The 27,969-nt window shown below is 39.2% G+C and overlaps 4 protein-coding genes across 4 annotated transcripts; 3 read left to right on the top strand and 1 right to left on the bottom strand.

Moving 5' to 3' along the window:
* Nucleotides 1-834: 834 nt before the first annotated feature.
* On the top strand, nt 835-7,302 carry sycp1 (synaptonemal complex protein 1; the record flags this gene model as incomplete). The annotated part of the gene is made up of 17 exons (XM_080495387.1): nt 835-963; nt 1,470-1,634; nt 1,721-1,788; nt 1,865-1,938; nt 2,032-2,090; nt 2,176-2,242; nt 2,890-2,951; nt 3,310-3,380; nt 3,465-3,546; nt 4,282-4,392; nt 4,477-4,539; nt 4,643-4,717; nt 4,820-4,903; nt 4,985-5,131; nt 6,096-6,200; nt 6,988-7,053; nt 7,171-7,302. 17 exons carry the CDS (start codon nt 835-837, stop codon nt 7,300-7,302), a joined length of 1,560 nt encoding a protein of 519 aa, XP_080351513.1.
* Nucleotides 7,303-9,554: 2,252 nt separating this feature from the next.
* Nucleotides 9,555-14,811, bottom strand: slc5a8l (solute carrier family 5 member 8, like; the record flags this gene model as incomplete). The annotated part of the gene is made up of 15 exons (XM_080495386.1): nt 9,555-9,668; nt 9,761-9,846; nt 9,940-10,049; nt 10,189-10,379; nt 10,496-10,582; nt 10,686-10,753; nt 11,669-11,781; nt 11,952-12,040; nt 12,624-12,753; nt 12,830-12,970; nt 13,103-13,257; nt 13,532-13,599; nt 13,768-13,819; nt 14,088-14,153; nt 14,458-14,811. 15 exons carry the CDS (start codon nt 14,809-14,811, stop codon nt 9,555-9,557), a joined length of 1,824 nt encoding a protein of 607 aa, XP_080351512.1.
* Nucleotides 14,812-17,054: 2,243 nt separating this feature from the next.
* tshba (thyroid stimulating hormone subunit beta a) lies at nt 17,055-18,162 on the top strand (the record flags this gene model as incomplete). Its single annotated transcript, XM_080494526.1, has 2 exons — nt 17,055-17,216; nt 17,881-18,162. 2 exons carry the CDS (start codon nt 17,055-17,057, stop codon nt 18,160-18,162), a joined length of 444 nt encoding a protein of 147 aa, XP_080350652.1.
* A 4,268-nt stretch (nt 18,163-22,430) lies between these two features.
* slc25a55a (solute carrier family 25 member 55a) lies at nt 22,431-27,442 on the top strand. The gene is made up of 10 exons (XM_080495237.1): nt 22,431-22,516; nt 23,213-23,320; nt 23,561-23,686; nt 24,020-24,075; nt 25,251-25,341; nt 25,432-25,550; nt 25,647-25,842; nt 25,975-26,129; nt 26,212-26,287; nt 26,375-27,442. Exons 2-10 carry the CDS (start codon nt 23,301-23,303, stop codon nt 26,532-26,534), a joined length of 999 nt encoding a protein of 332 aa, XP_080351363.1. The 5' UTR covers nt 22,431-22,516; nt 23,213-23,300; the 3' UTR covers nt 26,535-27,442.
* Nucleotides 27,443-27,969: the final 527 nt, after the last annotated feature.

Genomic DNA, 27,969 nt, shown 5'->3' with positions numbered 1-27,969 from the left:
AAAAGTATGTCAATTATTAATCCCCACAAAGAGGTATTCTGATGTTTGTCTTTTGCCTCATGTTACACGAAATACCACAATGAAGTCTGCCACATTGATTTATTGTTGTTGTTTGATTTTTTGTTCTTCCTTTATCTGTGCTATTTTGTTTAAAAGAATATTGCTGCTGTTACAAAACCTTTTATAGTTCATTTATTCATTTATTTATTTTTTTAAAGGGCCACAATCTCAATATAGACCTGACTGTCAACCGAGACAAATCTTAACTTTTGTTTGTTTTTTGTTTTTTTGTTTTCAAATCTCACAAACCGATTGTGAGTGGTAAAGGTTCCGTTTGTATCTTTCACTTCCTACAACCGTAAAAGGCAAAAGCATCATGTCCGATAATGGAAGCACATTGATTGGACACAAGAAGTCCGATTCTCACGACCGTTAACTTTTTCAGAAGCTGCACGTGCTGTGCGAGCTGACAGCCGGCGGCGCTCTCCCTCAGTTATTACTGTGCAGTAAGTCCGACAGCGAGGTCCATACTCCCAAAAAAATACTTCAGGTATGTATTCAAGAGAAATTATGTCAGTCACAACCTGCTCTTTGGTTAATTTTCGTGAGGCTCTACCCTAAATTAACTTATAAACGATGCAGGTGTTCCCAAGCAGCTGCGGCTAATTTGCTAACTAGCATTAATAGCATTCACTTTATTTGATTCAATTGTGGAACCGCTTTCTTACATTTCCTCACACATTGTTTCCAGTATCCCTGAATTTTTCAATGGAGCATTTTTTATTTTTTTGTTTTACGAGTTAAAAGGGGCTATTATTACACTGCCATTTCAGAATGCAGAGAGACCATGGCTTTAGCTTCAAGCTGTGGATGCCACCCAGGGTGAATAACGGACAGACATCTGGAGAAAAACCCCAGGAAACAGCTGAGAACTGCAGTGATATTAACAGCATGCAGCAGCTGGTAAGTTATTGTGTAAAATCTTCTAATACAAAAAAAAGAATACGCTGCAGAAAGTTTTAATTGTAACTCGGATGACCTGAACTTACTATTGTGTGATGGCAATCATGAAAACATGAAGAGAATTTAAACATGATAGTATTGCTCTTTTCCACCAGGGTTACAGCAAATGTCATGAAAAAGAGCAAAACATGCCTTTTTCCAATACAAGCCTGGTTGCACCAACTAAACCAATCAGAGCAGGTAGGTTTTTTTTGTGTTTTTTTTAAGAAACTCTAATTTATTAAAACTACAGCTGAATGATTCCAAAACAAAAGTTTGCATCTAAATTTTCCATTTGTTGTTTTGTTTCCCCAAAAGACTTTGCCAAAACAAAAGTTGTTCCACCAATGGAAAAAGAGGTATTATTTCAATTGGGAAAACATTCATGAGGAATCACTTCACCACTGTAGGATTGGTGTATATTTTGATGCAGAGTGTAATTGATTGTCATTGTGAATATTTTGTAGATTGACTACACTTCCACTCAAGTTTATTTCAAGGTATTTGAAGAGGTGGAGAAGATGAAGTGTTGGAAGGTCAAAGTTGACTCTGACATTGCACAGAAGGACAGGAGGCTACAAGATAACAACAGAACAATTGAAAGCCAGCGCAAAGCCATCCGAGATTTACAGGTGTGTACTTCAGTGACTTCTTTGGCAGACTGTCAATAGCTTTTATTTTTAATTTTATGTGTGATTCTTTTCTTCTTTTGTTTCAGTTTGAAAATGAACGTCTGAGCACAAAACTGCTGGAACAGTTCAGTGAAAATGAGGATTTAAGGAACAGGTATTGGTTTTGTGTGACTGTTTTTTAAAAGCTAAACTTGACAATCCTGTAAATATTTTTAACCTTTCAAATGCAGAAACAACACAACAAGCAACTTGTGTGGTATCCTTAAAGAAACGTTTCAGCGATCAGCTGAGAAAATGCATTTATGTGAGTAAAAATCATCTTGGATGCTCCAAAAGTAACCAGCTTGGAATGTGCCGAAACATTTTTAACCGAACCGTTGTTTTTATTTATTTTTAGTTGAATCTGAAAGAGAAGAAACTCATCAACTCTCTGTGGAAAACAGTGACAATATTAAGGTGAAACGCAACTAAATTTCAATCATAAGAATGTATGGGTAAAAAACTTGGATGGGTGTTTGATTTTTTCTGCTTCTCTTTTTAGAAACTAATTGCAGCATTTGACACCCTTGGCATTAAAGCAGAAGACAATCAGCAACAGATGCAGAAAGGTACATACGATTATTTTAGAAGCTTCAAATGTTATAGTAGTTTTAAGGTTAAGACAAATTCTTCTGCCAGATTAGAAACAAAAAAAACAATATATACATGTCCACTAACAATAGAGCTGCTTTTATTATGTCTAAGTGAAAGAGGACTTGCTGCTTTATGAAGATTTAAAAGAGAAATATCAGCAAGAATATAAGATGAAAGAAGAAGAGGTTAGTTCAAAAAAACTTGTTTCCTTCTCAGGTGCTTTTCATTCGCAAACATGTTCCCACAAATAACTAAAGGGTCACTCCTGTTTTCACAGATTGCAATCCTTCAAAGAAACGTTGAAGACAAGGAAATCAAACTACAAAAAACCCTAGATGAGCTACATGAAACTAAGAAGCAATGCCAACAGCTACACGAGTCAACACGTAAGATTACTGTGAAAAGATCATGAATGGATAATTAGCTTCAGTCTGGGTATTTTTAGATTCCGGCATTTAAAAGATTTGACCTATTTAGTGTTTTGTTGAAATGTCATATAAAAAAGTTTCTTTTGTATAAATGAAAATACTCAATATGTAAAGCAAGTTGCATTGGTACGATATATGTAGATGTTTTATTTGATGCTTGTTCATAATCTGAAAAAAACTGTTTCACTGCACAGGAGAGGCCAGCGAACAGGCTGCAAAGAAAGATGAGCTGATTAATACCCTCAAAGATGAGCTGGTCAGGAACATTTTATTGTTTTTCCAAATAATTATTTTAATCAACCAATAAATACATTGTGAAGAGTACTGAATACGACTGTTGGGTTGTTTAAGGACATAAAATCTAAATCCATCAAATCTATTGAGGCTAAGATTGATGCCAGCGAAGACAAAATACTGGAACTTTCAGCTGAGCTGTCAAAGAAAACTGAGGAAATCCACAAATTACAGGTGATGAAATTTTTTTTTTTTTTTAATAAGATAGAAAAGTAAGGTCAAGCTTGGACGCGTAACAAATTTGACATAGTAGGCTATCTGTTAGGGTTCTCAATACCAAAAGTTAACATTTCTATATGAATGACAAATCTGAAACTCAGGTGAGTGAGGAGAAAGCAGCAGAGCTCCAGAAAGAATTTGCAAGATTGGAAAAAGAAAACCTGTGTTTACGGTGAGTTTACACAATTGACACCTACAACCATGTTGTTGTGCATTCTTTTGAGATTCATAAACTCCACATCTCTCTGTTTATTAGAGCGGAGTCAGATTCTGCTAAAGCCCAAATGCAAGCAACTTTTTTAGAAACTGAAAGAGTCCAGAAGAAAATTGAGAAAAATGTAAGTATGCCTTCAAAGTGGATACATCCAGAAACAAAAGGCTTTGATTGATTTGGCTCATGTAAAAGTGTGAAGTGAGGATTCCTCTTTTGCTTTTTGTTTACAGTTTGAGAATCTGCAGGAGGAAATGACAGAAAAAGAGAAGGGAATAAAAGCTGCAGAAACAAAGGTGACTGAGAAAACGGAGGAATCTTGAATGTTGGTGTTAATGTTTATTGTTTTCTAAATTTGACAAATTTGTTTTTCAGCTTTTTAAACTCAAAAATACATTTGAAGTGAAATTCGAAGCCCAGGAGGAGGAATACAAGAAAGAGGTTTGTAATGACAGTGAAGCTGTTTACATACAGTGTATTAAAAAGAATTCTGTTATTCCATGTTTTTTTTCTCCGTCTTGTTTTAGAATGAAATGCTAAAAAGAGAAATTGCACAAGAAACTGCAAAATCTCATGAGGTACAAATTAAGCTGAATTTCTTGATTATCGAAATAGATAAAGTACTATGTTAAACATCAATGCTCGTTTTGCCTTCAGATCAACTGTCTTTACGAAAAGTCCCTGAACTGTCAAAGACAAAAAGATGAAGATCTTCAGAAATTGCAAAAGGATCTTGAATCAAAATCAACCGTTTCCACTGAACTTGAGAAAGAGGTCACTTCTATCATTTAGACTGCAGTTTTATGACAAATGTTTACAGCTCCTGTGATTGGAAGAGAACAACCTCTTCTGTCTACTGCAGGTGCAAGAGCTCAAGTTCTCAGCAGCAGAGGCCAGTAAGGAGAAGGAAGACGCAGAACTCAAATGTCAGCACAAGATAGCAGATGTGTTGGCAGTGATGGAAAAACATCAGGTAAGATCATCAACTCTTTCTAACGATGTCTGGAAATGGTCTGATTATATGTTGCTTGGAAGCAAATTGAACTGCGTTCACCAGGGCCAGTGTGACCAGATGTTTAAGGAAAAAGATGCAGAGCTTGACGTGAACAAGAAACTGTTGGTATGATGATATCAAAAATAATTGTGTATAAATGTTTTAGAATAATTCTAACAATAATCACGTTACATACTTGCATTTTCTAAAACACATTTATTGAACACAGGAGTCGGATCTCTCAAAACTCGAGACACAAAAGGATGTGTTGGATAAACAGCTGATGATGGAAAAAGCAGAGAAGGTATGTCCTTGTTTAAATTAATGACGCTTAATATTTGGTGTTTCTCTCAAAGAGCTCGTGTGTTGTCTTCTCCGAGAAAGTCATCTTTGGTTTTATTTCCAGGAACATTTACAGAAAGAGCTCGATGACTTGAAGAAAGAATTGTCTTTGAAAATCAGTCAGCTGTCACAAGCAAACAACAAGCAGGTACAGGAAAGTCTGCAAATAACTTGACACTTAGTTTGTCTTCATTTTTGCTGAAACAAGAATTGTTTTGTAATATTCTAGCAGAGCGCTCCAAACAACAAACAAGAGGGATTCTCTGAGACTCCAGGAAAAAGCTCTTCAAAGAGTCGGATCTTTGATTTCTCCAGCACCTGGAAAACCCCATCTTATGGCAAAGATGATCGGATTACAGCAGTGATTAAGAAAGCTGTAAGTTTATTCTACCAATGCTTTTAAAACACAATGCTCATTACTTAAAAGTTAGAGATGACATGTTGAAGTCATTACATTTTTGCTTCACATTTACCAAAGGTAATGTATATAATAATTTTTTTTAGGTTTAAAGAAAAATAACAAATTAGAAATAGTGTGGAAACATGTGTTAGCCTGTCAACTTGTAACACTTATTTTTTTAAGACATTTTTGGTCATCTACCACAACTGACTGAAAAAGAGGTGAAGGATCGACTCAATAGTTTGAATGAAATGATTCATGAGAAGTGAAAGTAAAGCTGCTTTCAAATACAGTTGATTTATGCATTTATAAATTAATCATGTTCCACATAAACTATTAAAGTGACATTAGTAAATTGAGTTAATCTTAGAGGACTAAGAGCCCAGCTTGTCTTGTGTCACATGACATCAGTTCATGTCCAAGAAAAGGAAGCACAACAAAACAGGACTGTCCTAGTGGACTTTCATATGTATAAAAATTCATTGTGTCACAGCAGAGAATAGTGAACGCGCCATGAGGTCATTCCCGAAGGATTTTGACAAATTGTTCGGATGATATCAAGTCTCCAGGAAATAATTAACTGTGCAATAACAGCCTTTCTCTTCCTTCATTAAGGGAACTCCTGGTGAATCAATGAGAACTCCCTGTGGAACACTGAAGGCCAAGGTAGATGTCTACTTCATATGATAAACTACATGTTCTCTGTTCACAATGAAAGGCATAACTGTCACCAACTGGCATCATCAGATGTGGCTACAACACCATCTGACCATAACTTTATATTGTAGCACCTTTGCAGTGAAGATACAAAAACTCCAGGAAGTGTGACTAACAGGGTTGGCGGAACATCAAAAATCAAAGTAACCTACTCAAATCTTATCAAATTAGAGACGACATGAAGAATTTCTGTTGTTATGAACTGCTTAAATTCTTCTTTCAGGCCTACAGGGTGAAGACGCCGCCTGCTAAACCCACAACACTGTGGGGAAAGAGCAGCACCGACCTGGAACCAAAGACTGACAGCTCGGATGAAACGGATCTTCTCGTGAGTACTCTTGGTATTCGAAATATCTCATAAACCAGTGGTTCCCAACCTTTTTTGACCAGTGTACCCCTTGAGCTGGTTTCCATGTGAAAAGTACCCCCTCTCTCGTGTGTGATTATTCGCCTTAATGTGTACTTATATTTAACCCTTTGTCTTTCTATCTATCCAACTGCTCATTTAAATAAAACAATTATTGTGAGTGTAAAAACATACCTTTTAATGAGACACTTGCGCTTGCTTGTCTTTCATAAGTCTTTCATAATTCCTTTTTTCACTGGGCTCCCCTGTGCCTGCGTCCGAGGCGACGGTAGCAGTAGCGGTAGCTGGACGTTTACTCCTGCCTAGCCATGCATCCATGTTTACAGTCGGTATGCAGCTAGAGTTAGCTAGCTTTGCGAATCGTGCGCGCCCGCAGCAAGAACGTGAACCTTTTTTTTTTTTTTTTTAAAGCGTGCCACTTTATAGTCTTTTCATATTATGTGCATTGTAGTGTTACAATCACTGTGGATGAACTGCTACTCATGGAAAATAAACGTATGGCCTTACTAAAATTCATGATATAATACAATATAATATAGTATAATTTTTTTTTGTGTGTGTGTGGATACTGTAGGCTAATTTATAATCTTTCTGCGTACCCCCTGCAATACCCTCGCGTACCCCTAAGGGTCCGTGTACCCCCGGTTGGGAATCACTGTCATAAACCACTGTGGTTATATGAATATTTAGTTGTTCCTGTGAAACTTCAGAAGAGATAATTTTTGCCTTCTGTTTCTTGTCTTGCTAGAGTTTTGATAAAGTTCCCACAGCCAGTTTTTCTACTCCACACCGCAAAGTCAATCTCTCCAAAAAGGTAACCCAACATCTTGCTATGTAATCCCTTTGTTTGACGTCCAGTAGATGAAGATGACTCAAGCACTGGTCCCTTTCATTTCAAACAATCACATTTATTTTCCTATTTAACATTCAGAGTCCAGCTATTGAATCGCCAAGAAGCTCCTTAAAACTGGCTGCAATAAAAAGAATGAGAGCTGCTGGTTGGACTGCGGTTTTAGGCTCGGACAAAAAAAAGAGGAGGACCAATGAGAAGATCTTTGCCTGAGCAGTTCTGTTTCACACCATACATACCAGCTTGGCAATATTAATGCTAAAATACAAGCTTCCTTGATAGAAATAATTACTTAACATTCATTGATTACACTGTTTGGGGTTCAATTAACCAAAAACAATCAGTAAATTAACATGCAGAGGAAGTGTTTGCATAAGTTAAGTTAAACGGGTTCTGTAACATTATCAGAAGTTTGGCGTTATTGTTCTAACATTTTTAGTAAATGAGCATGCATAGGAAGTCTTATGTAAGTTTAGTTAAACAAATTTGGTTACAATTCCAAAAGTTTAGTGTTCTAACATTTTCATATGCTTGTTAACGAGTAATAGAAAAAATGGGTTTTGAATCGCACTTGATGCACTTTGGTTCAGTGCAGAAGATGTTTGCTGGGCGGCTGTTGTTTTGAGCAATTTCTCTCTTTTAGTGTTCATTAATTTCAGTCAAGTTTATATTGGTGTTGGGAAATGTGTAGTTGTTAGAAATAGCATAGTTGTATTGACAGTGATGTAGTGAAGGTATTGTTCAAATAAACCAGTTATTTGTGTTTAAATCGTGTGTTCATTATTTCTCATTCCCTTTTTAAAATAAAGTATATTTATTATTGTTTGATCATGTGTTTGTTAAGCAACAAACAAGATACTTTCTAAATGCAGATAATGAAGAAATCCAAGGCCAATTTGAGACTTCAGAAGGTGATGGTTCTTTTTATTGCAGAAGACATAGTGCCTGGATTATGTTAACTTTATCAGTTACAGAAGACAAGGGGGTTGAGTGAGAAACCTGAGAGTAACTTGTGACTTGAGCCAGGCTTGTGTTGGTATGCTGTGTCGTGCCCTCAGTCACATTTGGAGCAGCAGTTATATTTATAACGAACATTTACATTTGTTCAAACTCCTCTACGACTCCAGCGTACACCTGAGCACAATCCAAAACGACCAACAATTGCCTCCCTACTCAGGTTTTCTGTCGTTACACTAACAGAACCATGTACATTCCCTGTTTTCATACGGAACTTTGACCAAGCTGAGTGATGAGTACTGTTGACTGATTCATGAGAATCTAATTCACTTTTTGTCGGTGTGTGTTCAGTTCACTGTTTAAAGGGTCATTTTACTGGAACAGAGGCGGGTAAAAGTGGGCGTGGCTGGGTTTTGTAAACTTCCTGTATTGTCAAAGAGACAAAGGATATGGCTGTAACCCAGTCCAAAGCTCAGTTGATCTCTTATCAGGTTTGTTTTACTGCTCACTAGTATAACTCTCACAGTAACTTCACATTGAAGATAATTTTTATCTGTTGCCAATCCTCTCTTCCTTCTCGCATATGTTCACTGATTATCCATTCACTGACACTCCCTGTACTCATTTTGTATTTCACTGGATGTTTTTGTACCAGACTTGAACTTTGTGAGACAAGAGAAAAAAAACAACTTTATTGACAAATACAAATTACTTGAAATTAGGACAGGTGGGTCATACAAAGAGAACAATATGCATATAAAAACACCATGTGCATGTGCTATTCTTTCAGAACAGTAATGTAATTATGCAAACTGTTAAACAAAGACCAACAATAACATTCCAGTGCACCCCCGTGTGCATCGGTTTGAAATAAAGTACAATGTTCATTTAGAAAATAAAACTGCAATCCTGTATCAGCAACAAGTGAACAAAGTGCAATAAAAGTGAAACAATTGGAAAATGTGAGTAGCTTAATCTGTGGGAGAGATGTAGTGAGTAATTGTACAACATTTTCCTTTATTGCTTCCGCGATTGTTGTATTTCCTTGTGTAGACCTGTGTAAAAAACTTAGCAACTAAGTTTAAAATGTGTAAATAAAAGACAGAACCAGTGATGCTATTTATGTTAAAACGTGTCTAAAATACTGGTTAAAATAGGTTTAAAACTGTTGACCACCAAGTAAAAGCACTATATATATAGTGCGAAATTCCTCTATTCGGCATTGAACCTCCGCCCATCGGTGGGCGGCCACATCACAGCGCTAAGGGTCGAGGGTCTTGCTCAGGGAGCCACGGTGTTGACACGATGGCTGTGTACCCTCTCGTCCACCTCTACCCCATATGGAAGTTTTCTATCGATTTATCATTACTTTTCATGTATTTTTAGTAGTATCATAATTATACATTTGCATTTTACACACAAGTTTGATATACATCATATCAACATAAATGAGTAGGTGATGGTGTTACAGTAGTTGTTTGTGTCAGGTTTGTAGTGAAATGGAGGCATTACAACATAGTAGTGTGTACAACATTTTTCATCTCCACCTCAAAGTCTTTGTATGCGGAGTTGTTAACTCCCAGATCGACGTCTCCAGCAGGTTTTTCTGTCATGTCCACTTCCTGCAGGGGGATCAAAAACACGGTGGCAGCTTTACAAAGGGACCGAACTGCTCATAGCTTGATGAATGACAGTATTGGAGTCAGCAACTCACCTTTGATTCAGTGCAGAAGTTAAAGCAGAGAAAATCACTCCTCCTTATGAACAAGTTTGAGTTCAGCTTATCTTGCTTGCAACCGCCTGTGAAAACACAAGAAATGAAAATCCCTCTTTATCGTAGACCAGATCGTGTGTATTTGCAGTGAAAGTAGAGGTCAGGAGGTTAGAACTCACCTGTGATCATGCTCACCAGTAGACCACTCACTACTGTAACCAGGGTGGCCAAAACAGATAAGTAGAGGTAGGACAGAGAATACCAGCCGTCTGCCAGCGGTGGCCTCACACTGACACACAAAAACAGTTCATATACTCACACGGAACTTAATATTCAACTATTTGATGAGATAGTTTGTACACAGACGCAGCTTTTAAGGATACTGTGTGGTGGATTGATAGCAGGGGTGTCTTATGTGAATTACTTACTCCGCCAATGTGGTCAGAGTGATCGGGCTGGTGGAAGGAAAGGTTGGGGAAGGTTGGGGAAGTTTATTGGTGCAGTTGGCAGTGCTGAGTGGAAGAGGGTTTGTCTTGTCAGCAGTGGGCGGGTACAGCTGGGCTCCGATCCCCACCCACAGTGTCAACACCAGACCAGTCATCAAACCTACAAACCCTCCCTGGAAAGTAAACAGCACTGCAGTCAGACACATTGTTTATTTGAGCAACTCCCATGATGCAATTGTGCTCCTGGATGTTTGTCACAATAGAATAAAAAAATAAATAAAATACTCACAATTGAATTAGTTGTTCGGAAACAGATGCCCAGTAGATAAAGTCCCAGAAGAGGACCGCTGATCATGCCAAATATAGAAAGAGCTGCCTGCAAATAAGAAAGTGTCTTTCTCGTCATTCAGCTCACGGTGGTGCTGTTGAGCAATAAATGGCTGCAGTGCCCCCTGTGCATCCTATTAAAGAAAAGTCACCTGCAGAACGCTTCCCATCATTGAAGCAACTCCAGCCATCCCGATACACACCGCTCCAAAAAATACACCTGAAAGTTGATAGACTTTGGTTAAATTACCACAGCTTTGAAACTTTTTGAAATCTTTTCTTACTTTCTTTTTAAAGCCCTGCGATCACAATGTCTAGGTAATCTGCAACAGAGAAAACTAAACCAACAAAAACTTTGTTAGATATTTCTTGCCTCTAGAGCAGAGCTGTTGAACCAGTTTTCATTTCGGGAACTATTACAGCCCACGTGCTACTTCAGCATTATTTCCAACCAAAATGAAACTGATGACTTATTCCAGTGAATCAAATTGAAAAAGAATGGTCTTGCTTTTTGCCGCTTCACAGGTCTCTCACTCAAGTTCAATGGCCTCGCACCGCATATATATATATATTTTTAAAAAAATTCCTTTCTTTCACTCAATACAGCAATGTGCATTGCTACTTTGTAATTCTTCCACAAGGACTATTATTGAGGGATTTTTCAGGTTTGGCATGGGATACCAATGGCATACACACGTCAATAATTTAATGACATTATTTTTTTTCTGTCGAGCCAACAACTCATAATCTGTGTTTTACACAACTGGAACCATGTCATGACTCACATGGCCTGAAAGGAAGCATTTTAATGAGCTCCTAAAACTAACAAGATAAGATAATGTAGATTAGCAATATGTTGGTGCCTACTGGAGTCCTTTGATTTTCTTCAAGTCAGCAGGTACTGTGAGTTTTTCTTTGGACGAGACGTGATAAAATATGTTGTTTATTCAACTTAGACCAGGAAGTACTTCTGTGCTTTTGCTCATAAAAGGAGATGTCTTGTATCTAACAGGTAAGTACTTTTTTTTTTCTTTTTTTCTTTTTTTTGTGCTTTTTTTTGCTTAATATTATAAAGACAGAACACACGTTGTCTTCATTGACAAGGTTCAGTGGAAGCATATTATTTTCTGCTTACTCAGTCCCATGTTCATCCAGGTCACCTGCCTGGCTGTTAGGTTTTTGAAGACAGGAAAAATGAAGTCTTCCACTGTCACAGCGACAAGGGCATTAATGCTGGAAGACACCGTGCTGAAAAATAGACGACAATAAGCCTTGAAACTTTCATCACCCACATAACGCAATCTCCAAAAAGGCCCAGGTATTTTTGATTTTTTTTTTTCTTGATTACAACATCTTCTTCAGCATTCCTAACTGAGACCTTGGCAAGCTTTTCTTTATTTTTCCATCTCAGGCCTCACCTCAGTGTGCCACTGTACGCTGCAGCCACAAACAGGCCCGGGATCCCAGGATAGTCTGCCAGAATATCCATCACAAGGTAAGGCAACAGCTGGGTGATGAATAGAAACCAATTTATTGTTAACCGTGACCAAGGTTTGGAGGTATTTAAAGTTTTCAGGTTCTTGGACTTCATTCAATGCTACTTTTCTGACAGTATTTGAATTTTTTCTCTGAGTTTATCGTTTTATATCTTTGCAAAGCCAATGTCACCTTGGAAATGCAATCACTGTATAAACCGACACTGCATTTCACAGCTGAAATCTTATAACAAAAATGAAGTAAAGGACAACTAGGCAGAAAAAACAGGGGAAAGAACACCACCGTCAGCACTTGTATAACGAGCGTGATGTCTTTGATAAGTACAACTTGTACTGACAGGGAAGAAAGTGAAAAAGATTGAAAGTAAATGGAGCATCAAGATATTTCCACACCTGTGGCTTTTTTAGAGGGAAATGCTTGAGATTATTGCTCTGAGATTTTTTTCTCAGATTTATTTATTTTTTTCAAATTTACTTTACAAAGAGGACTCAGTACCTCGACTTAAAAAATATATCTGTGTATCTACTTCAGTGAAGGCGTGCTCTTTTTCCTTTTTTGATTATGAGTGAGGAGTAACATGCAGCTGTATTCACCTGGTCAGCAGTGTCTACATCATTGTTCGAAATCGGATCACAGTTCTTGTAAACTGAGTACATCGTGAGGCCAGTGACCATGGCCAGACTCACAGTGACACACAGGCCCACCATGTTAACATACAAAGACCTATGGGATGAAAGAAGACGAGTCAGGGCAGGAAGCATGTCTTCAGCCAACAAACTGTCATTTGCTGCCCTCTTACATTTTGGCGTGTCCCAGTGTTTTGCAGGAGATGTAGCGCTGCACCTGGGACTGATTGATGGAATAGATCGACACCCACATTATGCTGCCACCGATCACTATGCTCCAGAAGGTGTGTCTTTTGAGAGGGTCTGGATCAAAGCTGTGATGAAACGATATGGAAGACGACTGAAGGGCATTTGGCTACAACACGAGTTGATTATTTGGTGGAATTCAGGAAACAATGCAACTGTGCTTCTTGATTGCCTTGACGCAAACCTGCTTTTATACTTACTCAAATGTTTCGAGTCGGCCTCCGTTGTGCGCGTCTTCCCATATTTTATCGAGACCTCCCTGCAGCACAGCACCTCTCGCTATGACCGCCACAAAACCTACCAGCATGATCACCAGCTGCAGGACATCCGTCCAGATCACTGCTTTCAGACCGCCCTGAAACACAACCCGGCTTAGACTCCGCTCCACTTTCAAGTACTTTTCTATAATCTTTGCAATTTAGTGCTCGATGGTTCCGAAAAAAAAACTTCACATGAGCAAACAAGGTAAATTACATGATGAAATTCACTGTATTTATAAAAAATGAGAACAAGTGGCTATTACTGGTGTGAGATAGAAATATATTTCAAGGATTTCAGACTGTGTGCACAAACCACTCGCCTTGTTGTAGTACTACACAAAATACGTTTTGAAATGAGACATTTCCTACCAGAGTGCAGTAGATGATGCACACCACTCCTGTGGCCACCAGCACTCCCCACAGATCAAGTCCAGTTACTGTGTCGTGAAATAAGAGTCCACATCAACACTCATGGTCGTTTTAATTTTATGTCCAACAAGAAAAACTCAAATACTTAACTTGCTTAAGCAGTATGATGTAGGTCACTTTGACTAATAACAAAAAGTTAATGATATGTGTTTGAGCTTTTTCGTGTGTTGACTCACTTTGATTCAGTGCGAGCGCTGGGGCATAGATGACTAACCCGGTGTACAGAGCCTGAGAAGAGATGTCTCCTTTAGTTGATTAGATGGAAACTCAATAAGCATGTGATTCATATTCATGCTTTCTGGGAAGTAGTATCAACAATCAGTTTTACATAAAGTCAAAAAAGGAAGGGGGGAAAAAAGGCTGTCTCGTCTGTTGTTACATTTGCTGTTTTAGTCATTTTTATTAGATGCATTTTTGACTGTTTTATGCATATATTTTTTTCATTATGAAGGTAACAGAATATTTTCTAAACCTTTATACAAAAGCATGTTGTTACCGTCTGTGTGATGTACATTGACGTCCCAATAATCCGAATGGGGCGGCTGAAGCGCATCTCGAGGTACTGCAATATAAAAAAGAAATAAAAAAAAACTTACATTGGAAAAAAAGGAAGATTTAGTTTAATATATTGTACACTACATTTGCGACACATAAAATATCTTGTTAGATTATGTACTTCTCACAGTGATTCTATAATAGCTGCTCGCCTCTGTCAATAAATCATGACCTACATGAACGTCTTGCAGCCCTTGTATTGCCGACTACCTATAAAACATAGCTCCATGCAGTACTGATTTATTTCTGAAGTTGTTTTGATTTTTTTCCCTTGGCACCAATAAAATGATCAGAGATTATCTTTGTCTTACCTCATAGGCGCTGGTTATTCTCAACCGATAGAAAAGTGGAACAAAGATCTCTGCAGTGATGACGGACATGATGGCATAGGCAAACCCAAAGAGCCAGAAGGCTGTTCCAAACCGGTAAGCTTCAGCAGGTGTGCCAATGACGGTGACGCCAGACATGAAACTAGCAGTGAGCGACATGGCGACCGGTATCGCCGTCATTTGTCGCCCACCCAACAAATATTCTTCCGGGCTGTTCTCCTTGCGACTTCGGATGGCCTGAAAAAGTCCAATGCCCGCTGCCACCACAATTGTTCCAAAGAAAACGACATAATCCCACACAGAGAACGTAGCCACTGGTCCACCAGTGCCAACCATAGTTGTTTCTTTTTCTGTACTTAATAATGTGTCTATTCAGCTGGATTTCAAACTTTCTCTGATTTATTCTAACATTGCTAAAGCATTCACACCGAAAGCACGGACTCTGCCAAAAGATCCTCTTCAGTGCTGTTTTGTAATTCCTTCACTACACTTGTAAAGTTTTTATTTAAACCTTCAACAAAAAAGTAGATGTTTCCTTTAAAAAAAAAAAAAAAAGAAAAGTCCAGGTTTCAATCTTTTTTTCTTTTCTATTTTTCTGGTTTTGTTTTTGCTCCCAGGTTTCAAACTTTGACTTTCAGTGTCGTCCCTGCTACCGACTATAAAACAGTGAGATTCCGACTGAGGTCTCTTGCAAGTGACGGGAGTCTGGTTCACTCGGAAACTTGTAGCAAACTATAAAGGTTACTTCACTTTAGTTAATAATCCATCAAGGACATGAGACTCAGAAGCCATAATTAGCTGTGAAAAATGCATCATTTGTGCAACTTTAGATAGCAAGGATCCCAGTTTGCTTCTCAAATTTTCCTTTGATGGCTTTTAAATAACTTACTTCCATTAAGTGATTCTTTTCTTTTTTATAGTGACCTATTGGTACTTCCAGGGAAGCACTTTATAGAACCTGTAGTTACTCAGTACTTATTAGTTTGGTTAGGTATTGAGGAGGAGAAGGGCAGCTTGCATCTCCCGGGATTGGCTGCTGCATCTGCTGTTATATCATGTTCAAAACTGTCGACATAGTCATAATTGAATGACTTGGTGGGCCCTTTTTTTGGTTTGCTTATATATTTCAGCAATGATGCACACGTAGTCATTTCAAAAGTGTCAGCAGAAAAAAGAAAGAAAAAAACAGTGGTTTTAAAGACTTTGCCTCAGAAGAAGAAAACTTAGTAATACTAATTCAAAACTGAAGATCAAGCATTTTACTGTTGATTCATTTTGAGTTCATTAAATCTGTGAAATGTGATAAACATTATTTTAAAACTGGGACCATTGTTCATTTTAAGTTAGATTTGACCCAAGAAGGAGGTTTTACCAGATACGTTTTTGTTTTCTGGCCAATGTTCCTGGTCAGTGGGCCTTTTAGTGGAATATTTTATATACCAGACAATGTCACCTATATTCTAAGTTTTACTGCTGTTCACCTTTATTATTTGGGTAACCCCAGACTGACTGAAATAAAAGACACCTGTGTTTGACTGCGATGACTTATTGTGTCGGAGAGGCTTTGACTAACATGGACAATCATTAACCTAAATTCTAGATAAGAGAATCCTTGCAAGGGCAGCCTGGAACATCTGACGTATGGCAGTCTCGCGGTGGGATTGTTATTGTTCATTGTTACTCAAGGATTCTTTATTGTCATATCAAAGAAATGATACGAAATTTGGACTCAGGTCCCGGTGAGCCAGTAATAAAATATATAGTAATAAAATATATAGAGCGTAAAATATATACAAATATACAAGAGCAGAAATGTAAGTGTGAAGTGTTTGTAGTGCAGGAAGATGAGGGAGTCTATGGAACATGGCTGGAACATACTCAAAGCGCATGTTGCTCGGCGATAAAGCTGAGGCCTACCGCTGCACTTTTCAACAAACAAATCTGCTTTGAATGCCCTCTTGCTTTGTTCCATACCATTTTCAACTGTGATGACTTGTGACTCACCCACATTGCTGCCTGTTCCTCAGACTTGCTTTTTTTTTTTTTTTTTTTTTTTACACTTTCACCAAAACTCACACAAAAGCTCTTGCATCATTAACATCTTCATTTGATTTGTTTTGGAAAAGGATATAAAACTCAAATTGTAATTGTGGCTCCTTTCAAAATGTGGTTTATTTCAAGCTGAAATTAGGTTATGAAGTGTCTTGTGACATCTAGTGGTCATAGATTTAGTCATAGTTTTAGACCCCTTTTACCATAATCAGATGCATGAATTGTTCAAGAAGTCATCCACATAATGGCCTAAACAGTCAATAGATGCTTGTCACAGATAGTAGATAACGGTAAGTCTGGATAAATATGGATCATGAAATATGTGTATAAATACTCTTCAGCAGGGACGATCAAACTCAGAGCATTATCTCATCTGCAAGCATCCACGCCTATCAAACAGGTAACTTGGAACAAAAATAGATTTAACTGTCATTTTTAATGATTCATTGTCACAGCTTTTTGTTTGTTTTGTTTTTTTCTTCTTCCTTTGCAGGACCAAAGTTAATCGAGGAAAAACATTGCTTGACATGGAAACTGCAGCGTTCACCTGCTGGCTCCTGTTTCTGCTCTTCAGCCCAGCCGTTCCCATGTGTCTCCCTTCCGGATTCACCATGTATGTGGAGAAGCCCGAGTGTGACTTCTGTGTGGCGATCAACACAACAATCTGTATGGGATTTTGTCGTTCCTGGGTATGTGTTTTGTAACTTTAAATACCAAAATAAAATGGTATTCATAAAGAAAGACATCAATGGAGGGGTGGTGGCCTGGATTTTAGGTAAGGAAAAAAGAAGCGTGTCCCCTCACCCTCAAGTTGCAACAAAACAACACACCGTGCTGACTCCAGAAAGGTGAAACCTGTTGTTCTTCCCAAGAAGAAGAAAAAAAATCCATTGTAAAAGCTGTTCAACAAAATTACCTCATGTGACTGGCTGTAATCAGAATGATTAAAATGGGGAAAACATTAACTACAATTAAAAAAAATCCATTTCTAAGAAAGCTTTTTTTTTTTTTTTAATCCCCCAGGGGATAATCATTTCTCTACAATCAAGCTACCTTAATCAGGGAACCTTAGTGACACAATATTTTGGGAGTACAATATTCAGGGAGTACAGTAGTGACAGTTGTGGGATTTGAATGCAGGCCTCTGATCACAGGCTCACATTACCCAACCTCCAGGCCACTGTCTTGCTCTGTCTTAGCTGTATTTCACATGTAACTCAACATTTCTGTCACAAGAGTCAAGTGTTATTTTTGCCACACGTGTTTTACAGGTTGTGCTTTGGTTTCTTTTAACTAATCCTACAAAATGAGCACTAATTGTCGGTGTCGCCCATGTTTTTGTTTGATAACCAGGAGCGAAACTGGATCCGGGACTACGGGAGCCGCCGTTTCAAAAGCCAGAGTAGTTGTACTTATGACAAAGTGGAGTATCGCACGGTCCTTTTGCCCGGCTGTCCCATGGACTCCAACCCCATGTTCACCTACCCCGTGGCTCTCAGCTGCCACTGTGACTACTGCAAGACAAGCAGCAGCGAGTGCACACAGAGAGCGGGCACTGCTCGAGCCTGGTGTAACAAACCTGTCAGGCGCATGTACCCGTACTCTGGCCAGAACAGCTACATGATTCCTTTTTAATTCTTCTGCTTACTCATGCTGTACGCAATTTGTTGTTTGTTTTTTTTAAATACACAGAGCTCTGTATTACTTTGACTTGTGATTGACACCAGTGAAAGTCTCATGACCTAGATTGTTATCAGTCACACCAGCTTGTGCTTTGTGGTTTTCTTGTGCCATTCTTTGGTTCTGCTTCTCACGTTCAACAGGAATAAATACCCTTTTGTACATGTGTATTCCGGACTCTCAGATATATTGTGTTTACTCTTAGGCGGACACTGTGGATACATGTTAATTAAAGCTGAAGTCTCCAAATAGCTTCCTGACTAAGCTGTCCTCACCTTAATCACATCCTGTCACACCATCGCTTTCTGTTTACCACATAACAAACACAAGACCGTGACAGTCCACAATGTCACCTCAGACACTATATTTGCATCACAGGTCATTCTAGAAGGCACGTGATTGTTGACACAACTCATCTTATTAAATGGATTATCGGTGACGATGCTCAACTCTGAAAGATCTGCCCCATTGTTGACTGAGGAGTCACCCAACACCGAGCTTGATGTGGGAATTTGTTAACTCTGCCCGTGTCATCCATGTGTGTGCTTTCCCATTCACAAAAGGAATTTTAAGACAGCTGGAGCTTAAATATAGCTCAGCTGTTGCTAGTGGGTGGATGAGTCCATCACGAGGATCTCTGTGATGCTGCTTTCATCATCCAGTCTTTTATTTCATTGCCACAGAAATACAGCTTTCTTTTGTTTTGGTTAAAGTTTCTACATCAAGGTTTGGTGTTAATGTAAAAAGAGGAGAGAAAAAACCCACCCTCTTTTAAACGTTTTGTTGTATCTCTGACGTGAGTAGTCAGCGACAGGAGATAAACCAGGTTAGAAAACGGAGCAACCTATCAAGGTAGGCCTTGTGAACGTCATCTGATGAACTGGTGCATTGTGGGATATGTAGTTTTGTCACAGTATATGGCTGTATAATCTACACCAGGCGCTTTTCATCTAATCTAAATACATGATGAATTAGAAAAGTTCACTTTGATATTTGTTTACATATTTTGACAGGGTGCACGGTGGTGTAGTGCTTAGTTGCTGCTGTAGTTTCAGTCCAGGTTGGGGTCTTTCTGTGTGGAGTTTTCACGCAGGTTTGTGTGATTGTACCTGTGGTGGCAAATATCAACGGTCGACGGTCAACATTGTTTTATTTGGCCGTTCTTGTGTGTTGAGGCACTTTCATGGCCTCTGGACTATAAAATCAATGGCCTTGATATGACAAAATGGTCTGAATTTTCCAAGTTTAAAGTGTGTAGTGGTGCTTTGGAAACCCCAATCCCCTTTTGGATAAAGCAGTGGATGAAAGGGAATTTGCATGCATCAGCAGTTCAAGGGAACCAGCTACATAGTTCACATACCGATCACTCTTTCATTCAAACAGTGCCATTCTGTTTGTGTTGTGTTTATTCATCTAGAAAAAAAAAATGGGTGAAATTTTTTTGAGCCAGGGAGGCGGCCTGGCTCATTGGGTGGCAATGTTGGTGATGTGTTTGTCTCATTTTGTCAGAAAAACTTCAGATTTGAACCAACATGTGACAGTGTGCATGATCCTAAAGCCACTTTTTATACAATTGATCATCAGCTACGTATGCCACATCTGACATTTTAATATCGAGAGCAATTGGCAGTTATTTTGTATTCAGTAACATTTGCATATAAACAGACTCCTTATTGTGGAATGCATTTCATAATGCTGCACTGTTCTCTGTATTTATCAAAATTAGGATGCACAATCAGATATTGATAGTCCTAATTTCTTTAGTTCTTGCAAAATAGACATTTTCAAGAAGCTGTCTTTTGTTTGCGTAACATAGTCTTTTTATTTAAGGATTAATGCAACTCCTACAATTGAATTGGATGTACGGGTGAGAAAGTTTTGAGTTGGAAAGTTTGCATAGGAAAATAACAACCAGGCTGTACGGTAGTCCATACACAGACCGATGACATAATATCAACTAAAGCCTCTCTTGTCCCATTTAACCATTTGTTAGCCTGCGCCTTTTCAAAGATGCAGGTTAGGGAAGCAGAGTTAGGATCAGAAGTTCTCAGGTTCGAATCCCACATCTCATGTGTTACTACTGTGGGCCCCTGAGCATGACCGTCGTAGTGCCTGCACCTCTGTAGCCTCGAAATAGGATTGTTCAGCACAGGTAAAGGAATTTCCCTGAGGGGGTTAATAAAGCTTGGTTGGTTAGTTACTTAGTTAGCTAGCAGCATGATAACAAATGGGACATCTACTGATGTGCTTTAGAATATAAAATATAAACATCTGCAGGGTTGTTGTTACATGTGCATTGTAAAGCAACTTTGTTTAGGCTTAACAAAAGTCAAAACAAATATAGAAAATAACACTGAGTTGGTGCGTAAAACTGGTTTTTCTGTACTATATGTGTCGGAGGTAAAGGAGTGGTCCTCCTGCAGGCAGTACATCATGTCAATGTACTATGTTTCTACTGTGACTGCAGAGCATGAGCTTTTCATGACTTCAAGACTTTGCCAACTCTGCTACAGTACCCAGCAGAGCCAATCATTCTCACAGTTTTTTTGTTTTTGTTTGTTTGTTTAGTTTAAAAATTCGGGGCATTCAACTGTATTCCAGACTATGATGTTCATATAATCTCTGAGATCTGCTTTTCATCAAAGAGCACGCTAAGATGCAAACCTAAGATATGTCAGCACTTAACTCCCAGTTACGACCTCAAGGAGACATGAGCATGTTACCTGGTTCCTCCTATTTGTTTTAGCTTCTCGTCATTGGATGATCAAATAAAACAGAATGTGAACTTTTGGCACTGTAACATGTAACATACAAGTTATATAGGTCATAAAGCTGCTTTATAGAGAGATTTCATTTGATGCAATTGATTTATTCACTTGTACATATAGAAAGCAGGATGTATGCTTGGAGATTTGGTATGGATTACATAAGTAACGTTGTGAACCAAAAACCATAGGGATTTTAACTATGCAGTGCTCTTGTGTCTTGCATGCTTGCCTTGCAGGCTTCAGCATGTGCCGCCCACTGTTTCATAACTCCTGAGGTGCAGACGTCTTGGAATGGGTCCAAACATGTCAAAGCAACTTGTTACCTTTTGACACTTTAACCTGATTCCCCTCTCTTCATATTATGCCACATGTATATGGTCTATCTTAACACATGAAATATCCCCTTCCATCATTTGATCAGCTGTTTATAAGTCAGATTGTGCTCTCATGTAGCTCTCTGTGTGCTCTGCCTTACATCCACATGAGCCACAGCCACACCTAACATCTTTGATCTGCACTGTTAATGGTTCCAATTCACTGAGCACCTCAACAATGAGAATTGTCAGAATGAACATTTAATCTCACCATTGTGTTATTGATAAAAGACTGAACAGGAGTGATATGGGCATTCTATTTGGAATTTGAAAAAAATAATTCTGGGACTTGATAATATTACATGCATATTTGCTGGGGGGAAAACAAAAACGTTTTTATTGGTAAAATGTCCTGTATGAGATGTGTACCACAAATTAGATGTTTCGTTGTATTAAAATTAGGATTTTAACATGTGGACATTATCTGTATTAATGTTGGTTCACCTCAGACCAGACGACATGCAGTGCTGAGAGGTTTAATTAATTGTATGAACCGGTGGTATGGTTTGTATTTTAAGTATGAATGAGGTGAGAGAAAGCATGCAATGCAATTATAGGCTGGTGTAATCCTCATGTCCTACAATTTGTGTGACATCACACGAGATAGAAAGACCTAGAATGAAAGACAACGCAGTGGAATAGTACAGAATGATGACACTATGCAGGGGGGGGAGCCTATTATCTTAACACCGCCGGATCCTTCTGGTATTGAGGTCACGTGAACGTCCAAGGTCCTTTTGAAAGACGGCCAGAGACACATTTGTGAATCATGGGCTTACAATGTTAAAGTCATACGCTAAATGTTTAGCAACAAAAAATGTGGAATGTGTACTGACGACCCGCAGAACAATGGCTGTTCTGTATCCACACCCTAACGGAGCGCGTTCTGAGACTGTGATTGGTGGAGTACCTTGAGTGACAGGTACAACTACCAATGAATCAGAGGGAGTTGGTCTTAATCGACCAATAGAGTTCCAGTATTGCTGATGTTTTGAATGGTTTTATTGGGAAATGGGCGGGACTTGTTCTCATAGACTTTAAAATTCAGTGGAAATTTCCACTCAGTCAAGTCGTCTCTATATTAGCAGACAGGGCGGACCACAAGGTGCATTACCGGCTTCAGGCAAACTTCAGAGAACTACTACAATACTACTGTATTTTATTTGGGTGAGTAAAATGGCCTCGTAGCCTTCTATTTGCTTTATTGGATGCATTCGTGTAATCGCTTGTTCTTGCACTTTAGTTTTATTTGGTTTTCTGGACGGCATTGTTCTTGAATGGATGCATGTCTCCGCCTGCCAACCCACACTGTCTGTAACATTCTATTTGACTGAAAACTGTGTGATAGTTATCTACTAATATGTCGGATTTTTTCTTAGTCCTTTACTAGCGTCTCAACAACCAAATATGCCTTATAGATAATTTCGGGAGACTTTTTTTTTTTCTAAAAAGAAAATGTCCGGGTATCAAACATGCACGGTAATCTTTGCTTCAATGTTTTTGCCTGAATGTTATTTGCTAAAACTCGCTCAACAGTTACGTTTTTGTACACTTCCATTGTCTCTATGCCAACTTAAATGGAAATTTTACTTTCGCCGCTTGATCTCTTATCAAGACTAGAGAGAGTCGGGTAATGCCCATATATGGGGGTTCCGGTATGTGACGTGGCCACGCCCACGGGCGGTCGTCATAGTGAGAGTTTAGAGTTCGCGCATCATCGGTCACCCTGAGCCGCACAGATAACCTAAAGCCTGCTGTGGGTGGGATAATCTCAAGAGACGTACAAGTCTGAGAGCAGACACAACCCTGCCAGTATATTCTTAGTAACTTCTCCTCTTCTTCTACTTCTTCTTCCCCTTGTAGGACTCCATTGAATTTACTACAGCAACACTTGAATCTTCTTCACGTCGGTTTTATTTTTTGCAAATCCCGTCTCTCCACTTGTTTCATCATGTCTCAGAAGCAGATCAGGTAAGTGTTTTACCACTCGCTACCCACAAATTCTGTTCATTAACAAATACTTGACATTAATTTTCTAACTTCTCACCATCAAATCAATATTTTTATTGTATTACATGTAATCACATAAATCATAAACTATGTTGGCAATTGCTTTTAATTTCTGTTATATCCACAACAAAGCTATTACTATTACACAGTTCGTTGCCTGAGACACGTTTTAAAATAGTTTTATGTGTCTTCTCCTTTCAGCCTCCCAGCCAAGCTCATTAATGGAGGCATTGCTGGCATTGTTGGGGTCACATGTGTCTTCCCCATTGACCTGGCGAAGACCAGGTTGCAGAATCAGAGGCCAGGTCAACAGGTCTACAAAAGCATGTGAGTGTTTATTCATAGACATTGCTGTTTTACACCACAAACGCTTTTGTTTGCCCAATTTCTTGGCAATATTTCCCCACCATGCCCGTGTGTAATCCAGATCTAGTCTGACTAATCCCACAGTGATGCATCGTCATTATTGTGCAGGAATAGGGAACATTCTTGACTTGATCTACTGGACCCACATTTTTCTCATTCCTCAGCCGTGAGATGGTCCTTGTCCTTTAGCATGCCTTTACTGGCTGAAATTTTACTGCTTCAAATACCCGCCCAGTGTATACATTTCCCCCCAGCAGGCCACTCATTTTCACTTTGTTTATTTTCGTTTTGTAGGCTGGACTGCCTTGTCAAGACAGTTCGATCAGAGGGATACTTTGGAATGTACAGAGGTAAGATTTTCACATATCTGAGCAGTAGGCTGACACACGTAGAGGCACTACAAAAGAAGTAAATGTGGTTCAGGGTAAGATCTTGTCTGTGATGAGGCTGAACAATGTGATTATTGCTGGATGCATTTTATGTACTGAGGGTTCAGATGCGCTGCAGGTTTAGTGCAACTTGAATTTTTTTGGAAATGCATTATGATCATAAGGTTTTCAAATCGATCTCATTGCAATGAGTTGTATGTAGATATAGATATTTTTTTCTTTTTCACATTTCATTAAAACTACGTAAAGACATGAAGTAACACATACAAAAGGTGAATCTACAAAAGTGAGATCTTTTTAGTATGGGTCTCTGCTTGTGTGAGGAATGCTGTTTGTTTGCATCTGTGTTTTTCATATTACAGACTTGGGTCCCCTGGGATATTGAAGGCTAGCCGATAAGGCGCAGCCACGCTGGAGGCAAATCATTTAATGGTTCTTACAATATTGCTCTATTTAAAACTGTAGGCTCAAGTCCTTGTTTTACCATCTGTTTGTTCTGTAATTTGACTACTTGTCCGTAACTGCTCGACTATCTGTCCCTCCACTGTCCTGTCAACTTCTCGCTTTGTCTTTTTTTTTTTTTTTTCATTTTTTCTTTTTATAAAGACTATGAATTCTGTAACTGCAGACTTTGGTTGATCTTACAAATGACTAAGTGATTCATTCGGTTTGCCCAAAGTCTGCAAACGTAGTACATAGTCTGTCAGTCTGTCCTGTCACTAACATCTTTGTCCTTTTGTCTGGTTTTGACTTGTCGCCTTTCTGTAGACACAAAGATTTTCTTTTTTTGAAAGTTTTCCCCGTATTAAACACGGGCCCTGTTTTCATACACCGATTCACTCTGTCTCAGACTTTGTGTCATTCTCTGAATTTTGAGTCACTGTCTTCCTTCTGTGTAATCTTCTGTTTGTTTTCCACCTCTTTGTCTTTTTTAAATGTGTTTCTTCTTGACTTTATCCCCCTTTAATTGTTTCTACTGAGGCTTCTTTAAGCATTTTGTCTGTATATATTATTAACTCTATCCTTTAATTACATTGTCATGTTGTAATGATAATGGCAGGGGAATATTTCTGTACTTGTGCTGAATGAAACGCGATTGTGACTCGAGTGCCAACTGTGTGTTTGTTTCTCCTCAGGCGCCGCAGTCAATCTGACCTTGGTCACTCCCGAGAAGGCGATTAAGCTGGCCGCTAATGACTTCTTCCGACACCACCTCGCCAAGGATGGGTGAGTGCAATCGCTGTATGGAAGTGTCTTTTCTGGGAGGTGGAAGTAATCGCATCGGCTGACTTTCTTTTTCTGCTCCTCTGTCAACAGGAAGGGGCTCACGGTGGCCAAAGAGATGTTGGCAGGTTGTGGCGCTGGCATGTGTCAGGTGGTTGTCACTACGCCCATGGAAATGCTTAAAATCCAGCTCCAGGATGCAGGCAGACTTGGTAAGGGAAATGCAAAATTCCTGTTGAACGTCATGTTTGTAGTGACTCTGTGTAATTGATGTTTTTAATGACCACATTGTGTCTCTTCTCTTCAAGTGGCCCAGCAGCAAAAACCTGTTATAATGTCCTCCACAAAGATCTTGGCTGTCAACCCTCTGCTGACCCGCTCTTACAACTCGGTCGCAGCCTTGTCCACCCCACGGGCCGTGTCCGCCACGCAGATCGCTAAGGAGCTCCTCCACACACAGGGCATCCAGGGGCTCTACCGAGGGCTGGGGGCGACACTAATGAGGTATAACAACTGATTCCATCTTGATGAGGAACCAGTTTTGAACTCGTCAGACCAGTCGGGGGTTTTTTTTTTTTTTTTTTTTTTTAATCTAATACCAGAAGTAAATCTGAAACGACGCTTTGTCTCTTTCAGGGATGTTCCCTTTTCTATGGTTTATTTCCCCTTGTTTGCAAATCTAAACAAGCTGGGCAAACCCTCTCCTGACGAGTCGTCTCCATTTTACTGGGCGTTCCTGTCGGGCTGCGGCGCAGGGTCCATTGCCGCCGTGGCCGTCAACCCGTGCGATGGTGAGTTTCCTCATTTCCGTTGTCCGCGGTCCATCCTCTTGGTTGCAGCCTCGATGCTAACTTTTCTTTTTCTTTTCTCCAGTGGTGAAGACCAGGCTGCAGTCGCTGAATAAAGGTGCCAGTGAGGAGTCGTATAACGGCGTCATGGATTGCGTGAGGTGAGACAGTGAGCCTTTCATCGTGGCAGTTTCCTCGGTTCAGGCGTGCCTTAACACGAACTGACTTAATCTCCCGTGTCTCAACAGTAAAATCATGCGGAAGGAGGGGCCGTCCGCCTTCCTGAAAGGCGCGGGATGCCGTGCTCTGGTCATCGCCCCCCTCTTCGGAATTGCACAAGTGATGTACTTTGTTGGCGTCGGCGAATACATTCTGGACAACTCGCCCCTGGGCCTCCTGTCTGCGTGAGAGCATGGCCGCCCTGCTGGCCGACTATGCCCGGGAAACGAAAGGCAGCTACGTAACATCATCCGTTTACCACAACAAAACAAATAGGTGTTGTTCTTGACTTGCAGAAGGACCTTTTTGTAAGATTTCAACACATCTGACTGCTGTGTTGCACTTGAACACTTTTGTGACTTATTTCAGGGGGCTGTGGAAACTCGTTTGCACTTGAAGCCGTTGGCCTTACTGAGCTGTTGACTCTGCCATCGGTGTCCCTCAACATTCGTCTGTCGATTCCCTCTGTGAGGGAGGGGACGTAATCCTTCACAAACGGATCTATTTTGTAAAATAGTGTCAATATTTTGTACAAAGTAGATGTATTTTAAAGTGGTCTTTTTTTTTAATTATTATTATTATTGTGAATCAAATCCTGCAGTAATATTTTGGGGTGGTTTGTTACAAAATGTTCTCAATCTTCAATTTTGAACTAAAATTCAAAATGGATGATACACCAAGTTCCACATTTTATTGCAAAGAGTTTCACATTTTTCAGTAAGTGACTGAATCTCATCATGAAACCTACCTGTTGACATGGGACCACAAACTGTGTCCTCGTATTTCCTCACTGTTAAGTGATCTGTGACCTACTCTCTTTGTATCCAAGAAACTGCTAAAACTTGAGCTGCATCCATGCACATTATATACATATGTATGTGTTTGTCCACGTATTCTCACTTTGAAGTATTTACATATGCTAACCTCTCGCCCGAGACAAGCATTTTTTCAAAAAAATTTTTATGCCTTAACAGACTGACGTCTCTGTGAAACAAGCATTACTTACTGTTCAGAAAATGTTACCGTACTGTGACTGTGATGGCATTTTGTACATATTGTGTATAAATGTATATATTAAAATTTGCTATGCTAACCTTTCCATTTGTCATTGAGTTTTTGCTTTAATGAGAACAAAATGACCTCATAGATCAGAGGCTCACAAATTAGCTTTATACTAACAATGATAGTTTAGCTTCAGGTTTGTTTATGTGATGGTGTTTCCAAAATGGCTCCAGATGCCACAGGTCTATTCATAATATAAGTGCTGCACAAATCTCCAGGACCTCAATTAACTCTTACACTTAATACAGTGTTAACAGCTCTGACAGAAGTTCTTTTAATTCCTGCTCATATAAAAAGTATTTTGGAGAATATGAACATGAAATCATCTTGAGGGTTTAATAGTTTATATCATCCTGCAGCTTTCTTGTAAAGTAGAAAATGTTCTCTGCACTAAGAACCAATTGAGTTTTACGTCCCAGACTTTCCCAGCCTGTTACATGAGCCGTATGTTATATATGGACGTGTCTGCTGCTTGTTGAGGTCCTTTTGTTTGAACGTTAAACTTCAGCTTGTGGCATTGAGCAGCATTGAGTGTTGAGTAAAAACAAAAGCTTTTTCTTGG

Source organism: Blennius ocellaris, assembly GCF_963422515.1.
Source record: "Blennius ocellaris genome assembly, chromosome: 4".
NCBI lineage: Eukaryota > Metazoa > Chordata > Actinopteri > Blenniiformes > Blenniidae > Blennius > Blennius ocellaris.
This window is presented reverse-complemented; position numbering and strand designations above follow the sequence as displayed.

Coding starts and splice junctions, on each gene's coding strand:
- slc25a55a (XM_080495237.1), top strand. CDS start 23,301: ATGTCTCAGAAGCAGATCAG. Junction 23,321..23,560: donor ATGTCTCAGAAGCAGATCAG/GTAAGTGTTTTA, acceptor TTCTCCTTTCAG/CCTCCCAGCCAAGCTCATTA. Junction 26,288..26,374: donor GGCGTCATGGATTGCGTGAG/GTGAGACAGTGA, acceptor GTGTCTCAACAG/TAAAATCATGCGGAAGGAGG.